The 17,487-nt window shown below is 40.8% G+C and overlaps 1 protein-coding gene across 2 annotated transcripts in view; it reads right to left on the bottom strand.

The window, feature by feature from the left end:
• plxnd1 (plexin D1) overlaps positions 1–17,487 on the bottom strand; it is a 93,202-nt gene that overhangs the window by 18,640 nt on the left and 57,075 nt on the right. For both annotated transcript variants that reach the window (XM_042491789.1, XM_042491788.1), the window contains exons 18-24: positions 16,394–16,663; positions 12,923–13,072; positions 9,093–9,207; positions 8,380–8,487; positions 5,634–5,746; positions 2,728–2,832; positions 1,528–1,658 (exon numbers count right to left, since the gene is read on the bottom strand). In XM_042491789.1, coding sequence (XP_042347723.1) covers positions 1,528–1,658; positions 2,728–2,832; positions 5,634–5,746; positions 8,380–8,487; positions 9,093–9,207; positions 12,923–13,072; positions 16,394–16,663 — 992 coding nt within the window. The remainder of the gene's footprint in view (positions 1–1,527; positions 1,659–2,727; positions 2,833–5,633; positions 5,747–8,379; positions 8,488–9,092; positions 9,208–12,922; positions 13,073–16,393; positions 16,664–17,487) is intronic.

The following is a 17,487-nucleotide window of genomic DNA, read 5'->3' as shown; positions in this document are numbered from 1 at the left end:
TGGAATTTTTCTCTGATTGTCCACAATGACTTGCTAGTTTTAGGACATCAGGACTCAAACAGTTATGCTGATAAATGACCACATGTTTACAAAACTGGAGCAACCACTTTCCTGGCTCGTAAACAGATTTTTGTGCTGTATACAGCAGCTATGGACATGAGAAGTACAGACGCTCATGTGGTAAACACTAAGGAAATAGAGACACCTTCTGTATACAATGTAATGCAATACAACTACCACAAATAAATACTACCATGCTTTAAAAAAGTTTATTTTCTTTTAGACTTCTACTTCAGATGTTTATGGTAGTGAAGCTGCTGTTTGTGCAGCTGTTGTATTGAAATGTGCTTCAAATTTTTAGGCCACTTAATTTACATGTATCTCCAAGACTTTGCAACTCAGCGAAAAAATCTAGATTGATAAACAACACTACAGGTAAGAGGACAAATATATGCATTTGTGGTTTTGAGGTGAACTGTCCTTTTAAAATGTGAAATCTGCATTAACTGACTTTTTGGTCACAATTCTGTTTTGGTCTCCACCAGCTTCAGAGCAACAAGATCTCCTCCCTTGATGTATTTTGAAGAAGGCCCAGGTGTTATCAAAACAATGATGGGGACAGCCTTTTGCATTATATCTTGACAAAAGGTTATGTTTGGTTAACGTTAGACATGAGAGGCAATTCATGTAAAGGGTCAGTGGTTTGATTCAGGGAACAAACTGTTAAAAGCCCCTCAGCTTTGAGCACCACAAACACTGCAATTGATGTGTTGTTGTTTTTAGTCCTGAGCATCACTCTCCTGGGTCAAAATCTAGTGTTTGTTTGACCCATCCACCTCCCCTCCCACCACCCAAAGCAAGCTTTCACGCTTTCTAAACAACATCTGTTGCTCTGAGCTTCTAATGACGTGAATGGGTTTATACTGGAGTTGGTGGTAAGCGTGATGCATCTCACACAGATGCTAAATGGTGCCTGGAAACAAGGTTGATGACGTAAAACCAAAACAATAAGCTGAAAGATGGTAACGCTCTGAATAGTTTCCCCTAAAAAGTCTCACATGAAAATGTATGTAACTTCTATCAAAAAGCATATCATGATTTTATTTAAGCTGTTTTATTGCTATGTTAATGTTTTTTTCATATCATTTACTTTTGTGACATTTAATGACATTGTAGTTTGTTTCATTCTCCTTCAAATGTGTTTAGTTTTATTGTAAAGCAATTTGTAAAGGTGCTATATGAATAAAGTTTATCAATATTATTTTAAGAGTTGAGGTGAACCACCGTTAGGTGATCTTCAGGGATTCTTTACAAGTGACACCTTTCACAACCATGTAGCCATTTCGTCCCTTGTTAACAAAAAATATTGCTTATGGCAGCTTTAAAAACACTTCACAACATGGTGCAATCCAGTATAACACCACTATAAATCTGTGAGTTCTACCAATTGAATGTCCTACGGCCAATCTGGACGGATGCTTTTTTTTTTGTTTAACTGCCAGAACACATATCAGTTGATGCATTTACCTGTCTCGTACAGCGAAGTCCTTCTGCTGTTCCAAGGCGTGGACAAACGTGATCAGGAAGTGCTTGTTATTGAGGAGCGTGGAGAACAGAGTGATGCCCTCCTCTACATTGGGCCGTGTTGTGTTGGAGGCCTGAGGACAGACGGGGGCATGAAACAGTTATTTCTCTGCACAATTTCACCTAAACTGCATTACACACCTGCTGCGCCCTCCCTAATCTATTTCATCACCTCTTGTCTCAAGTGACCCATCTCGTGAACACTTCATCTTTCTATCACACCTCTTCCTCCTGCTTCTTTAGGCACCTCCCTTCTCTGGTACCAGTATCTCCTGCTCCAGTCCCCGACTGCGTGTGATTGTCTCTAAATGTGCAGAGTCGACTTAATGAGTGTGGCCTATCTATGGGTGCGACTAAGCAGCAGTGTGATGAAGTCTTCCCTCTGGACTGCAGCCATATGGTGTGGTTTGCAGCCTGACAGAAGGAGAACAGGGGTGTCCATTAAGATAAATGCCCGCCTGTGAGATTTATTTGCTGTGACCTGGAAAACACTTCCTGGGAAGACGATGCGGATCCAAGGCACTTCATCACCGCTAGACAGCCTCCCCCGGCTGCCGACCCAAAACCAGCGCTGCAATCGTTACTTTCTCTCTGCCTAACGTCCACAGACACACATGTGCGTCCTTTTGCTTTCAGCAGACTTTCATGAAAGTGCACGCTCCCTCTCCCACTCTCTCTTTATATCTCTCACTCCCATCCGCCCCTCCATTACACACACACACGCAACTAGAGATGGATTTGCTGAAAAGCATACTGTTCGCTTGTCCAAGAGCCAGTGGGAAGTGTGTCAACAACCTGCCATCAACTTAGTGGGCAGCGTGTTTTTTGACAAGCTGAAAATTTTTGTGTGTGTCTCTCTCACTAGAAACCACTGAATGACACGCATTAGTATTCATACGTGCACACACAAGAGTTTGCACAAACAGCGCACTGACACACTCGTCACGCACATTATAACAAACAAAGCACACAAAGGCAAAAATGCACAATATGCTTTTCTTTACTCCTCATCAACAACATAGTGAAACCTTAATAAGCTTCAGTTTGACCCAGTTGAGAAGCAAGAGAGTGAAAAAGGAGCCAAATCAAGGCACTCTAGCAGAAGAGAGCCTAACCTAACATCCTAATGGTTTAACCCTTCACCTGCCAGTCCTGTAGCAGCGGGTGGGTCTCTGGCAGCGCTCGAGGGCCCAGGCCATCGTTCTCGTAGGCGGGCTGGACCAGACTCTTCTCATAATCAGAACACATCTGAAACACATATAAAAACACATGTAGAAGGCTGTAATACAATGTCAGCTCTAGTGATAAACACCATTGGTGTAATATAATTGAGTTCTAATACTTTGTCATAACACAGTATTTTTCAAGAGTATCTGTACTTAACTTGAGTTTTGATATTTCTGTCAATTTTCACTGTTACTCCATTACATATCCCCTGAACCTTTTTGTGACTTTATTACTACAAAAAAAAAAATGGGAAGGTTTGGCCAAAAAGTGTTTCTAGCTTGCAAGTTCGATCACAGGTTAACCCTTTAAAACCTGAATGAACTAGCTTGATTTCTTTCAAAAATCAGGAAAGAAGGTGATGAGCAACTTACTAATCAATGGCCCAACAATTGTAAAAGTTACAAAAAAAATAAAAACGAACAAAAAAAAAAGAAAAAGAAAAAAATGAAAAGAGAGAAAAGTAACAACAAACAAGAAAAATATTTACGAAAGTGCTAATATATATATACACACACATTTTTTGTAACATAACCTTTTAAAGGAATTATAAATAAAGTTTTCTAGAAGATTTTCCCACTTTTATTTGATAATATCTAATAATACCCCCCTGCTAATTTTCAGGTCATTTCCTTTACACCTATTACAGATTATTTTTTGCAGTTTGGGGACATGTCTTTTTCAAATTGCTCATCATTTTTCCCCATGCTTTCAAAAGAAATCCAACCAATTTTCTCAGGTTTCAGAGGTTTAAATGCTGGTGAAAAGTGTCTAAACATGACACGGGGGAAAAAAAAAAGATATCGATCGAAGTGTTAAAAGGTTAATCACATAAGGCCAAGTGCAAACAAATGCTCTTAAAGCCGCAGTTAAGTTTCGATTTCCAGTCAAACCCAGGCTGCATGTTGGATTAGATGCAACATCCTCACAACTTCATTCCACTTAAGAAAGAGACTGACTCCATGATGGAAGCAGAAAATGGCGTCCCACGGCAGAGAGGGCGAGTAATGAATCAAGGAGATAAAGATTTGTGACATTTTACTGCGTGATGATTGCTCCACTGCAGTGTGTACGCTCTGGAGTTCAAAGGTTTGGTTTAACCCTTTGAAACCAGAGCAAATTGGCTTTTTATTTTTAAAAAATGGTAAGAAGGCAATGCACAACTTAAGGAGAAAAGAGCAAAAGATTAGTAAAAAAGTACAAAAACCTTTTATGTAAACTATAAAAAAAAAAAGGAAAAGACCTAAAAAAATGCTTAAAATAATTAGAAATCTGTGAAATAATTTAAAATACAATTATATTATAATACATAACTATAAATATGGTTTTCTTTACATGCTGCATAATTTTCTAAATCTCTGAATTTTTTGCAGTATGCAGGACATTTCTTGCCAAGTGCACATTTGCTTTTTCCATGTTTTTGAAAGAAATCAAACCAATGTGCTCAGGGTTCAATGGTTTTAATACTTTTGAAAGGTGTCTAAACACAGCACAAGAAAAGTGATGTCGATCCAGATTTCAAACGGTTAAATGCTTTGAGTTATGAGGACAATCTTGTTTTTCTTCATGTGTAATGTACGCTCCATTTTTAAGGTGATATATATGTTAAAAAGAAATTCACTTCATGATCTTCCAAATTCTGACTTACCTGTACTTTCAATACTTAATTACATTTAGTACAGCAAAATTACTTTTGAAACTTAAGCACAGTATCAGATATCAGCTTTAAGACTTTTACTCAAGTAATATTCTAATAGGTGACATTAACTTCTACCAAAGTCTGGTAAAAAGAAAAAATCTGTTCTTTTACTCAAGAATGGCTTTCAGGTGCTTTATCCACCACTGAATGAACAGAGATGATAGTCAGGGAAAATAAAAAAAGAGCTGGCCTTAGGAGTTTGACAATAAATTTGCAGTCTGGAACCAAAGGGCAGAATTTCATGAATAGGCTCCTGACTGACCATGAAAAAGGGAACATAACATCGTGACATAAAACGTCACAAGCCTTAATGGCTTCAGAGACAAACTGACCCACAGCCAAGAGGCACTCTTTCAACTCAGTCTGTCATTGCAGGATGGCTACATTTGGCTTGTATTCTAACTGTGCCTGTTTTTGTGAGTGTAATCTAAGAGAACCAGAAGCTCTAGTGGAAGAAAAAGAGCACAAAGGGTCATGAGTAGAGTGTTTGCTGTTTTAGCGGAAAATGAAGGGACGAAGCAGCAGCAACATTTGAATTTCTGTTTGTCTGTGTTGGTTTTCAACACTCTCCCCACTCACTTCCTTCACGACAGAAAACAGTGTCCACTGCAATGAAGTGGCACGGCTGCCGTTGCACAAGCGTCTGTATACTTGCAAAACAGTGTGGGTGTGTGAGTTGAGTAGGGAGTGTGTTTTTGAGAAATCAGGGGAAAGTTTTCCTTGTCTCAGTGCCCGCCATTGTTTTGTCTCCTTGAAAGTCCATGCCTGTGGTTGGAAGACAAAGCCCGCTGAGCTGTGTCTGTCTGTATGAGTGGGAAAAAAAAAACACACCCACCGACAGATAGTCCCACAGTCTACCTTTAGGGTGGATTGTATGTTGGAAAAAATGCTTACCTATAGAGAACACATTAACTCTCCTGCAGGGTGCCTGACTGAGCTACCCTTCACCAGACATCTACTGTATGTTTAAAAGTTTCAAGGTGAATTTTCATCCTGAATATTACAAGCCGGTGGGAAATATGGGACATGTAGGGGGGAAAAAAATTATTAAAGACCCCATTGAGAAAAATGGTATTGTCAGTCTGCCAGTTGAAATCAGATAGCGAGGAAAAATAGGCTTTCTCACCTTGGGGAAGAAGGTGCGTGTGACAAACTGTTTGTACTCCAAAAAGGGGATGCCCTGGCTGCGATTCAGCTCCTTAGTCAGGTCTGTCATATCCGTCTGCAACTCTGCAAAGCCTGGAAGGACAAAGAGGCTTGCATCATGGGAATGTTTTTTAACCACAGTCCTGTTTTTGGCTCCTTGAGATATTTGTTGCTAAGCAAATTCAGAAATGTGCTCACAGGCTAATGCAATAACAAATCAAACCCTCCCAGGGAGCCGTGGGATCTGAAACAATCTGGTTGATTTCACTGGGAGAGATTTTAGATGAGACAAAAAAATGTATTGTTTAGGGAAATACTGTTTAAGAAATAGAGGGATTCAGTGGAAAATAGTGGTGAGAATTGTAGATTGCAACCAGCTGAAACTTTTCATGGTCAGAATTCCTTCAGTGTTCACTATTCAGGAGGTTTTTACCAGGAGCAGAATTACCTGCAGAGGTCTCATGCTCTCCAAAGCAAACAGACCAGGTGATTTAAGCTCATAAAAACACAGAATAAAGTGGTGTTCACCTTTTTTTCTCTGATAACTTAAGCAGTTTCACATTAAAAAAACACTAATTTTTGGAAACCCTCATCAAGGAGGTGCTGCTAAATACTATGTCCAAAACGAAAACTTGAATGGCCCTATAGAAAGCCATTATCTTACCCCTTTTTCACCAAAATTAGCTCATGTACGAGGGTTTTTTTAAACACAGGTTACTGCTAAAAATAGGCAATAGACAATTTTCCCATTGCCAGTTGACCAGAGCTGTGTACATGGCTCTGCAGCACTCGAGTAGGCCTTTCTGTGTGGGTGATTGTTTTTTTTTTGGTGTGTCACATTTGAATCACGGACAGGCCAAAAACCAGGTAAACTGTTAAAAGTAGCATGAATGGCATCCTGTTTAAGTTTTATGGTGATTGCTTCTTTTTACATATCTCTTACTTATTCAGTCTCTCTTTCAAACTTGGTGCAGACAGTTTTGGACCGATGTTTGAGTGTTGCTCGGGTGGGGACGGACAGCAATAAGTGTCGCAAGTCATTGCATCTTGCTGGTTAAGGGCATAAATTTAGTGTCTCCATCTGGGAATTTTGTTCTTATCAATGTCGATCAGTGCCAGAGCCGATAAATACCCGTGTATACTACAGAGTCATTTGACCAGTGGTTAAATACCAATTATAACCTTTCCCATTACATTAAAAAGCCAGATGTTAGCGGGCTTTTTGTACAGTGAAAAAGAGGCTATAGGTTTGACCTTTCTAGGCCACTGGGCTACTACTGACAAAGACCTGCTCCCGATGTAGATATATGCTAGTAAAAACATAACATTTCTTATTTTCAGGTTGTTATACACTAAAGAAAATATACTTATTACATTATATGTAATTTCTATCAATATATCCCCCTAAATCCCACACACTGGACCTTTAATTTTGGAAATCTAGTGTCATATTATAGTTGAATACTTAATGTACCAAACACTGATCCTCTGATCTTTTTCCTCCACTCTCCCTCCCTCTTCCTCTCTAAGTCCAGCATGGCATGCAAATATTTACCAAACGACAATCAGAGCAGCCAAATCCAGTCCCTCATCCCAAACATGTGTGCAGGCTGAGGTTTACATGCTGCAGAAACAGTATCAGCATGTCCACACCCCGACTTGAATCTGCGTGCTAATATTGTAGCCACTTTATTGGATAGCATGTTTGAGGAGGGGATAATGTTCTCCTCTAATGAGACGCTGGAGATCCCTTTATAGAAAAGCTCTTCCTGTCACAGGATGAGAGACGTATTTGGGTTACAATGCTGGTTTCCTCAGACTGTGTTTGTGTAGAAAGAAGGGAATACTAGACCCCAGGGATTTAAAACATATTTCATTTACTCCTCCAGGTTATTTATCCTCCTGCTCACTAAAGCGTCCTCTAAACCACCAGTCAGTTCACACCATCGACTCCTGATTAGACGCAGCAGGCCTGAATATCAAACCTCCCGTCTGCCTCAGACAAATACAAAAAACCTCTCATGCCTACAACCTGGAATATGTCAATTCCCATTTTCCTTCACTCCCTCTTCGTCTGCTTTTATTTTATAATTCATCTTTTGTCTCAGCCGAACTCGCTTTCTGCACACTCACCCTGAACTCAGCCACAAATCTATCTGTGTCCTCTGACTAAATAACCTCTCCTCCGCTCCTCTGCTCCCTCCCACGCTTCTGCTTCTCCTCGGACTCGCGGCCCTGACTCCTGCTCCTATCGCTTCCTCCCTCCATTTCTCTTTCTCTATCCGTCCCCCCCATCTCTACGCAATAAATCTGGCTGCTCAGACGCGGAGTGGCCTTCACACAGCTTTACTCTAATGCCCTAGAAACATACACACACATATGCGCAGACAGACACGGTGCTAAACACACACACACAACACAGGCCTTGGTCCTACGACACGGCAGAGGCGATGTGGCCACTCGGTGTCTGCGTGTGACTGATCATTTGTCAGACACTGTGTTTTATGAGTCACGCTTACTCGGCACAAATCTGTCATCTGTTGTATCTCCCTCCCACTTCAGACAAGAAACAATCTCAAACACACATTTTGCACACACAAACATATGTGGTCAATATTTCTGTTTTACCACAAGCTCTTTTTTCATGTCAATCGAAACAAAACATCAATTGAGGTCTAAACAACTCTGATAGCAGAGCTTGTACATTAGTCCTTTTGTAAACACACCTTTACGGATCTCCTCTCTGATCTGGGACTCCATCTCTTCCATTTGGAGTAGAGTTTTCTGCCAGTAACGTTCCGCCCTCCGACTCTTTGTGCAGTACACGACAAGAGCTGTGAAAGACAAAATGCATTTGGAATATAGTATGTTTCAACTCAAAGGCTGTAATCACTCACTGACAGCTTCCAGTAAACCTAAAGGATCAAAAAATGTGTCTAAAAGATTCTGAGTGTCTGAAATGACACTCAGAATATATCAGCTTTTGTGAACCTGTGATGAATATTTGCACGAATGTATCTCATTGTGAGAACATGCAAATGACAATGTTCTTTTTTTTGTGAATGTGCAGATAAAATTTGAGCACATATTTCAATAGCTATGTCACACATGAGGCTTAAAAGAAAAACAAGGGGTTCTGTGAACATCTGAGAGCAAATTCAAAGCAGGAAAATGTGCAAAAGTCCACCATAGCACCAATTTTTTACCCATACACCTGCTCGGTGCACACACACATGCAAAGAACACAGACTACAGTACGCACACACAGACAGTGAGGGGTAACAGTGGGGTCTTTGTGCTTTGGGTACTGAAGAGGGATGAAGCAAGTGCCGGAAACTATGACCCCAGAATTCCTTTTATCTGTTCCACATCTGGAGCATCCATCGCTGCAGCAGGCACACATCCATCATCTGCTGGTGAGTGTGTATACACAACCTACCCACAGTGCACAGCAGCAGCAGCACGCAGCACACCACAATGGATACCACGATGGCCAGCTCACTGCCGCCAAGCTGAACTTTGGCGATGGTGTGACGGAAGTTCCCCACTTGCACCTAGAAAGAGAAAAAGGAACAATGCATGAAGCCAAACTGAGCTCTCCTTTTGCTTTCTTTTACCGCCTTTCTTCTTTAGTTTGAACCATTAACATGTTAAAGTATGTCTGGTCATGCCATATTTAGTCATATATTTACTTTAGTCATATATACTGTCAATACAGATGAACAGCACTATGTATGTCTTTTTGGGCATTTTTGCTCCCAAACATGTCTTCTTACAGATTAATGAAATGGAAATATCCAAAAAAATACACATATAGGTTTATTTTAGTTCAGCTTTCTGTTCTGGAAATGAATATAAAGGGTACATACTTAATTACATAATCCCTCATTTGCATATTTAAAAATAACATTTAAGAAAACTTGTAATATAAAAAAATTGTGATTGTAAGTAATCAACTTGAGAAGCTTCATTGCAAAATATCTTATACGAAAAACTTTTTCACCTGTAGTGTCCTATTTTTGGTCTAAAAGTGGGTGAAATTTTGCAGAACATATCTTAGAGGTCATTTCTGAAAATCAGTTTTTTTCTCACTCTGAACCAAAACTCTCCACTTCAGTGGCACTGAAATACACACAACTTTCCAGGTTTTTTGTTAATATATCATTCATAGTCATAGTCACATAACATTTTATTCCTAAAAACATGGTGAAAAATGATTTTTTTTATGACTGTTATCAGTATTTTCCATTTTTTTGAGTGACAAGAAGAAATATCAAAAATCCCCTCTATAAAATCTTTGACTAATAATTCAACAAAATAAAACCAGATTTTATTAAATGCTCTTATTTCTATTCTAGAAAGTTATGCAAATTAGCACTTGCCTTGTTTGCAAATCTTAACAGAAATTTTCAGAAAACTTGTAATTCAAAACATAATTGTCTTAATGCCAGTTTCATGGTGATATGTACTGGTTACGTTTTACCCTATTCACATGTAGTGTCTCCTCTTAAACAATAACACAATGAGCAATAAAACTATATAAATCACATTACAAACAAAGCCTCTTCTCCAGAGAGACCATTAAACCTGCCCTGCATAAACCTAACAGAGTGCTGCTGGAATGAGTCCTAAAATGCGGAAATGAGTTTGCATTTTTGCACTTTCAGTTCCCTCGTGTCAAGAGCTATGGGTTTTTTTTAATGAGTTCTTTGGGTTAGACGCCTAAAATAAGTCTGTGGTTAACACAAGCTTAAGAGAAAATTGCTAGAAAATGTCTAAATGAGACTTCATCATGCTGAACACAGTTTTACAGCCTTGTTATGATGGCAAATGCAACCATAGCATCGTTTGTTTGTAGCCTAATGTTAGCTATTTACATCTGGTGGTTGCAATTATGGTAAAAAAAAAAACCCCAAAAGTGGTGTTCATGTGTAATGATTATCTTGCTAATCAAAACATACAGTATAAGTATCAAAAACTTTTGTTTGCCACAGACCTTATTTTCTGCAATAATTCAAAATCCAATGGACTGGATTTACCAAAAAGTTAATCCCTGCAGTGATCTCTAGTTGTGTCCCTGGACATCTTGTAACTGTGTGAAGATATCTGAATTTTGGTCAGGTGTTTGGGACTTTTGGTTTTTTCACATGATGCTGTCTACTATGGTCTTTTTTTTAAAGAGACAGTCATTTCAATTTTTCTCCATACAATAACAAATCATTGTTCAAACTCATAATGATACAATTGCATAATTGCATTCTATGAATATTACTCACTATGACCTGTCATGGAAAAAAAAGATTATAGTATCTATATAATGAGCTGCTGTTCAGACGTTGTCACAAGTCTACTCCAAAGCTGCACGAGGACATAAAGGAAAGAGAAAATAAAGGCATGGACTTCTTTCTCGAGATCTGCAACTCTTAAATACCTCCCTGGATAGTTGGATGTCACATGATAGATCGGAACAACAAAGACAAAGACAGACAGAGCAGTAATGAGCTGAAAATGCACAGTAGGTGCATTCAATATTGTCTTTGCAATACAGTATAGAAATGCATGCAGCGTAACATGGGCAGCTTTTAATGGGAACACAGGTACCTGCACACATGCACAGATGCATCATTTTTTTTCATGGACACAGGTGCAGACACAGAAATAAATTACACACTATGGATTTTGAAAAATGGCCTCTTGCTGCAACGAGCTGTAGGAGTCACCCAGTTCAGAGCAACCCAGATGTGACAAGAAAAGGACTTTCACTTCTGCCTTCTGATTAGTCAGCAGGGTCTCTGTGGTCCCTCCTCACACCCTTCCCTCTCCTTCCCCAATCCGAACATACTTCATAAAAAGAGCCTCAGATAAAAAGCCTCCAATCCTCAGACCAAATCCGTCTTACGGCGGTCTTACTCTAAGGGGGGAAACTGGCTCGCTGGGCTCCTTCCGTCTTTTCTAATTCCATCTTTCTCTTTCTGGTCCAGGCATTTATTTACCCAGGCCAGTGAGAGAAGGCCTTCTTCCAGGGACTGCAGGAGCCAGGCCTGGTGTAATGGAGGGGAAAATGCCATTGTTCCATGTTCCTGTTTCGCTCGGGGTACAAAAACACTGCTTCCCCACATCCACTTCTGCAGCTCAGCAGCTCCACTTCAGAGCCAAGCAAAACACGGGCATGTAAAAATAGATGTGCCACCGAAAGTAAGTGAAGAAACATAAATGGCCATAAGCTATGCAACAGCCCAATGTGTACGCAATTCATTCAAAAGTGCAGACACAAAGGAAAATGTCTGTTGTTTACGCCACTGTCGAATGTGCACACTAATCATCCTCACTCCTCACGCGCAGGCAGACCACCCGTTTGTGTTTTGACATCTCATTTGACCCTTGCCCTGCCTTTATATGTCTGCTAATTGCCTGTGTTTATTCTCAGACATCCTGAGACGCAGACGGGGTTGGGTGGGGACGACAGGGAGCCACAGGTACTCAGAGAGAGAGAGAGAGAGCTCTCCTTCTATTTCTGTGTCAAAGTGGCGAAACAGTTCTTACAGTGCAACTCAGCTGACAGACAGAAACACAGAGGCATATGTTTCTGAGCTATTTCAGCGAACCACTCACAGTCTGACTCGTATTTAAATATAGATGAGTGCTTTCCCCCCCTCAATAAAGCCCTATCAGAATGGACAACAACAGATGGGAAACGTGGGTAGAAGGAAAAAGCGTGTCTGGTTTGATCAAGACTGCGCAGTCCTCGACCACGTCTTGATTAAGACCTTTAATTGCAATGGAGGGGATTCGGAGACGAAACAAAAACACAGGCGAGGAGTGAGATCACGGCTGAGTCAGACGACTCGCTGTGAGCAGATAGGTGATTGTGTCGGCGATGATAGACGGGCTGATAAGGGGATTAAAGAGATAAAGGGGGGGGAGTGGTAAACATTTCACTGTTTCACTGTGGCATTGTGGCACAGAGTGACGGCTCACCACCCCCACTAACTGCTGATTCATGGTGGCATGCTCAGAGACTACAAACCATTCATAATGCTTGGAGAGAGACACACATATCACTGACAGTGCACGGTCGTGCACAGATCAAATCTGTTTCAATGAACACCACAGATGGTCTGGATTCTGCCTAAATGTTTGGCTTAGGAGTGCTGTGTGACAGATGGGTGATATCCTTAAATTATCTTGGTCTATCCAGCAATATTTTCAACACGAGGTTGTATGTGTTTTTGTATTTTATTGTGGTGTTTTACATGTTTGCATACTTACAGTGACCGGCAGCTCTCTCTCACTGGAGCTCAGCAGTCCGTTGATGGTGCAGTGGAACAGCTGGTCGTTGTTGAAGCTGATGTTACAGGGATAGGAGCCAATCATCACCGAGTATTCCTCTGGCACCAGCTCCAGATCGCTCGGCCCTTTCTGCGCCAGAAAGTGAACAAAAAACAGCCGTCAGCTGGTCAGCGGTGAAACCAGAGGGGCCTGGTTTGAACAGGCAAAGATAACATTCATGAGGGCTGTAGCAGCTTTAACCCAAACATACTGTATGTGCAGACACTTTATCATATGCATATGCACACACACACACACACACACACACACACACACGCACACACGCACACACACACACACACACACATACACACACACAGAAAGCGAGGTGCGGCAGGCCTGTCACGCAGCTGTCACACGGAGGAAGCCAGCAGAAAACTCATCCAGTTTGGGCTCGAGTTGAGCTTAAAGCAGCAAACATTCCCGCTGCCTCTCTCACATGGCCAGGGAAGTTTCTCCAAACAAACCCGTTGACAGTCATCCCTGCCTCTGCCCAAAATAACATTCTCAGGGCCTTTACAGGAGCCTTTTGGACTAAACTGCAAAAATCCTTTTTTATCAATCCAACTCTGACCTCCCAAATCCAAGCTCCACCTCTCACTGCTAATTTCTGGTTTAATTAAAGGGGCACTCTACTGATTTTACACTTAAAGTTTAGTTTACTAGTCATGACGAGTAGTGTTGGGTGTGGAAAGTACTGATTTATAACATAGTCTGTGGGGAATGGAGTTCAAAAAACATTTTGGCAGGGAGGGTTTCTTGAAAGTTGCTAGTAAATTGCATCATGGGAAATCCAGGGATTTTGGAGCTTGGTGCAGCTGCTTTTATTTTGACTTTTTCTCAGTAAATCTCTGGAATACCCCTTCAAAAGAGCTTTATACAATATTCAGAACATTAATATAGCAGCAAACAACTATTTGCTATGTAAATATATGGAGGAGTAATGGCGTCCTGACCAGAGAATGAAGTCACGCTCCCACTGTGCGTGCATATCAGTACATGTGAATCCCTCTGTGTGTTTATATCACACTGGCTAGCTAATCACCTTTGCTACATTGCGCTCATACAGCAGTTACCACTGATATCGTGATAGCATCACCGAGAAAGCATAGCACTGCTCCCACCCTTTGGTTCTTCCCCAGGTTAATACTGTTAGCTCTGTCAGCACTGTTGCCATTGTTAGCACCATTAGCTGCTAGCTGCTGGCTCAGCCACTTCAATGTTGAGAGCTGTGTGCAGAGAAAGTCTTAAACATTTATACACTCTGAATATTATATAGAGTTCCTTTAATATCAAAAGCATTACATTTTAATCAATTTCTTCTAAGTGATCAGGGAGCACAGCAACATTGCTGCAACTTAATCCAAAAAGGCAAGAAACATGCGAACATAGATAACCAGACAGATTATAAACAAGCCACCAGTACAGCTACATATCTTTAGCACTTTATATGTGGATAAAACTGAACCAGGAATTCATTTCGTAAACTGTGATGGATGTTTCAAGCAGACAATTCGACTAAAAAATGTTGCCATGCGCCTTTGCTCTTTCTTTAAATAAATTCCTGAGGGTTTGTTTAAAACCTGTCTAATAATCTGACTGCTCTTGTTGTGTGCCATGTCAAACTTATTTTTAGAGATGTTGCAGCTTTCCTAAAATCTGTAGTTTACTGAACATTGTTAATATTAATATATAGGAATGATGCCAAACAATAGTAAAATAAGACCCAATTTGTCTGAAACTGCAATTCCCTTTAATATAAGAATGACAAGTGAAGAAGCTTTTGTGTGTGTGTGTGTGTGTGTGTGTGTGTGTGTGTGTGTGTGTGTGTGTGTTTGTGTGTTTGTTTGTATGTGTGTGTGTATGTTTATCCCCAGTGTGCTTCCTTGCTTTGATTACACCCTAAGGGCCCTGTCCTGTCCCTACTGCAGGATGCCACCCCCTGGGTCTCTGTCAACAAATGCTTCCTAACACAGACACAACACACACACTCAAACACATGCATCAGAAACACACACATACAAACACAAAGTGCATCAAACTATCACACAAATTATGTTTGAGCATACTGTAAAACATAGTGCATACATCACATATACAACACAACGTACTCGCACTCAAATTCACTGGACCAAAACAATGAAGTCTGAAGGCCAAAACAGGATGAAAGCAAACAAAATCCACCCACATTCCAGATCAGGTCCTTAATATAGGATCTGGCTGACTAACAAGCACCCTATTAAACAAACACACACATTCTCCCTCCCTCCAGCCTCTCCTCCCCCCTTCAGGTCCACCACAAGTGGAATCCACCTTCCTAAAGAAAACAGGAAACAACAGACAAGTCGCCCAGGCTGAGGCAGCAACTGCTGCAGGGGCCTCACAAACACACCGAGAGGAAGCTGCATCGTGTTCAAACTTCCCTGTCTGTGCCGTTAGCATGTGAATGTTGCACTGTGTCATAGCCGGCAGCTCTTTCAGATGACGAATCCATGCAGACAGGTGCTTAGATCAGCCAGACCACGGGAACATGGGACCTCCCACTGAGCTGCCACTGCACCTACCCCCCACCAACACCCCTCAGACCCCCAACTGAAATCAACATGTCTCGGCGGACGGGGCCTTTGATGTGTTTTATGTGCCTCTGGTTTATGTGAATATGAATAAAGGAACGCTCAGCCTCGTCTGCTGTTCACAGTGTGTGCAGTCACTTTACAGCAGTGCTGTTTTAGGAGCCAAGAAACAAGGGATCTTTAGGGAATATTATCACTTCTGCAGAGTTCGAAGATGGGTTTTGAAAGCCATGATTGTCAACAGCCACAGTGTTTCCTGCTGATGGTATCTTCAAGTTTGACTACATAAAAATGCAATTAACTGTAGTCTAGTCAGTGTCAAAATAGTACTTATTTACTTATTACTTAAATTAGATTTGGCTGTTCAATATGAATATTCCATGGCACAGAGTACAGCTGAGGTCAGGACTTTATAAAAAGGTAGTGACCAGGTGTCAGACCGCAGGCAGCACATATCGAAGAGTTAGTTACAAAAATAGTTGCAACACAGAACAAATGCAAATATTGTGAAGCGAAACGTAGAGCGAACAAAGCTGGGGTTGGCTTCCACTTTTGCTGGTGATACTGTTCACAAACAGGAGCAGACAAACCCTGCATAACATGCCTTTCAGTTATTCCAAAGGGTTAAGATTTCACATAATACAGTCATAGTGCTGTTGCAGACTATTGCTGCACAGCTGTAGTAAACCATACAACATATAGCCTTTGTAATCAATAAAACAATACCCCATCCAGTCAGAGGTGGACAACACTCACTCAAAAACATTTTCTAACAGAAAGTAAACATTTGACTTCTTACAAAAACAACGCAACAGTGAAGCCCTAATCTGTCACTCACAGTGATGATGAGTGTCAGCGGCTCTCCTGGGTGGTGTTTTATCAGCTTCTCCTTGTTGGCAGTGAAAAATTGAGGGTCCTCCACATACTCCAACAGGAAGTGACTTTTATGAGGCTCCCCCTCCTCTTCCTCTGCCTCACTATCAGCGTTGAAGGGGCTGTCCCCTGTGTAGAGGAATCCATTCAGAATAAACTGCACTGAGGTCTGCTGGGACTGGCTGGACGCTGGGGATGGGCAGGTGATCGTGAAGGGGGAGACAACCGTGCAGCGCTAAAAGAAGGACCAGAGAAGACAAAGTAGCTAAAAATGCACTTCATGCCTTTCCCTTCACCTATCAGATGGTTAATGCGATGATCTTGCAACATAATTCACATTAAACTGTAATGTGTGCATCCTTTTTTTTGGGGAAATTCACGTATTCTCTTTCTTGGGGTGAGTGAGATTAAACAATCAATATCTCTGCAGCTCAATAAATACTATTAGCATGTCATATCTCATTTAGGGAGTTATCTGTTTCTTAGCTTGGTACAGTGACTCTCTCACTTCTTTGTTTACCTTTGTTTCCTCTGGACAGAGCCAGGCTGGTTTCCACCTGTTGTCAGTCTTTATGCTTAGATAAGCTAAAGAGTTGCTGTAGCTGTAGCATCTTATTTGACAGATATAGAGTGGAATCAATCTTCTCATCTTACTTACTGCAAGAAAGCAAATAAGTGCATTTCCCCAAAAGTCAAACCAGTCCTGTAAGTTTTTTTTCGGTTGTTTTCGGTTGGTAGAAGTGTAATGAAACATTGGAAACTTTGTTTCTTTTCCATTTTTGTGTACTTAAAGGTCATACGTATGTGTACAATATAGGGGGGTATATTGACAGAAATATGATTTATCTATATACCAATAATATAATACCTTACAATATTATATAATATAATAGGTATGTTTTCTTTAGTGTTTATTCACCTGAGAATAAAAATTTAGATAGTTCATGGTTTTGTGTCTTAACGTTTTAGAAACAACCACTGTTGGCAGCTGACAAAGATGGTGTGAAAACAATTGTTTTTAACAATCAAACAGCTTAAATCAGTGTATTCAATTCAGTA

The sequence above is a fragment of the Plectropomus leopardus genome, chromosome 8 (genome assembly GCF_008729295.1).
Source record: "Plectropomus leopardus isolate mb chromosome 8, YSFRI_Pleo_2.0, whole genome shotgun sequence".
Lineage (NCBI taxonomy): Eukaryota > Metazoa > Chordata > Actinopteri > Perciformes > Serranidae > Plectropomus > Plectropomus leopardus.
Note: the sequence above shows the minus strand (reverse complement) of the source record. Positions and strands in the feature narration are given on the sequence as shown.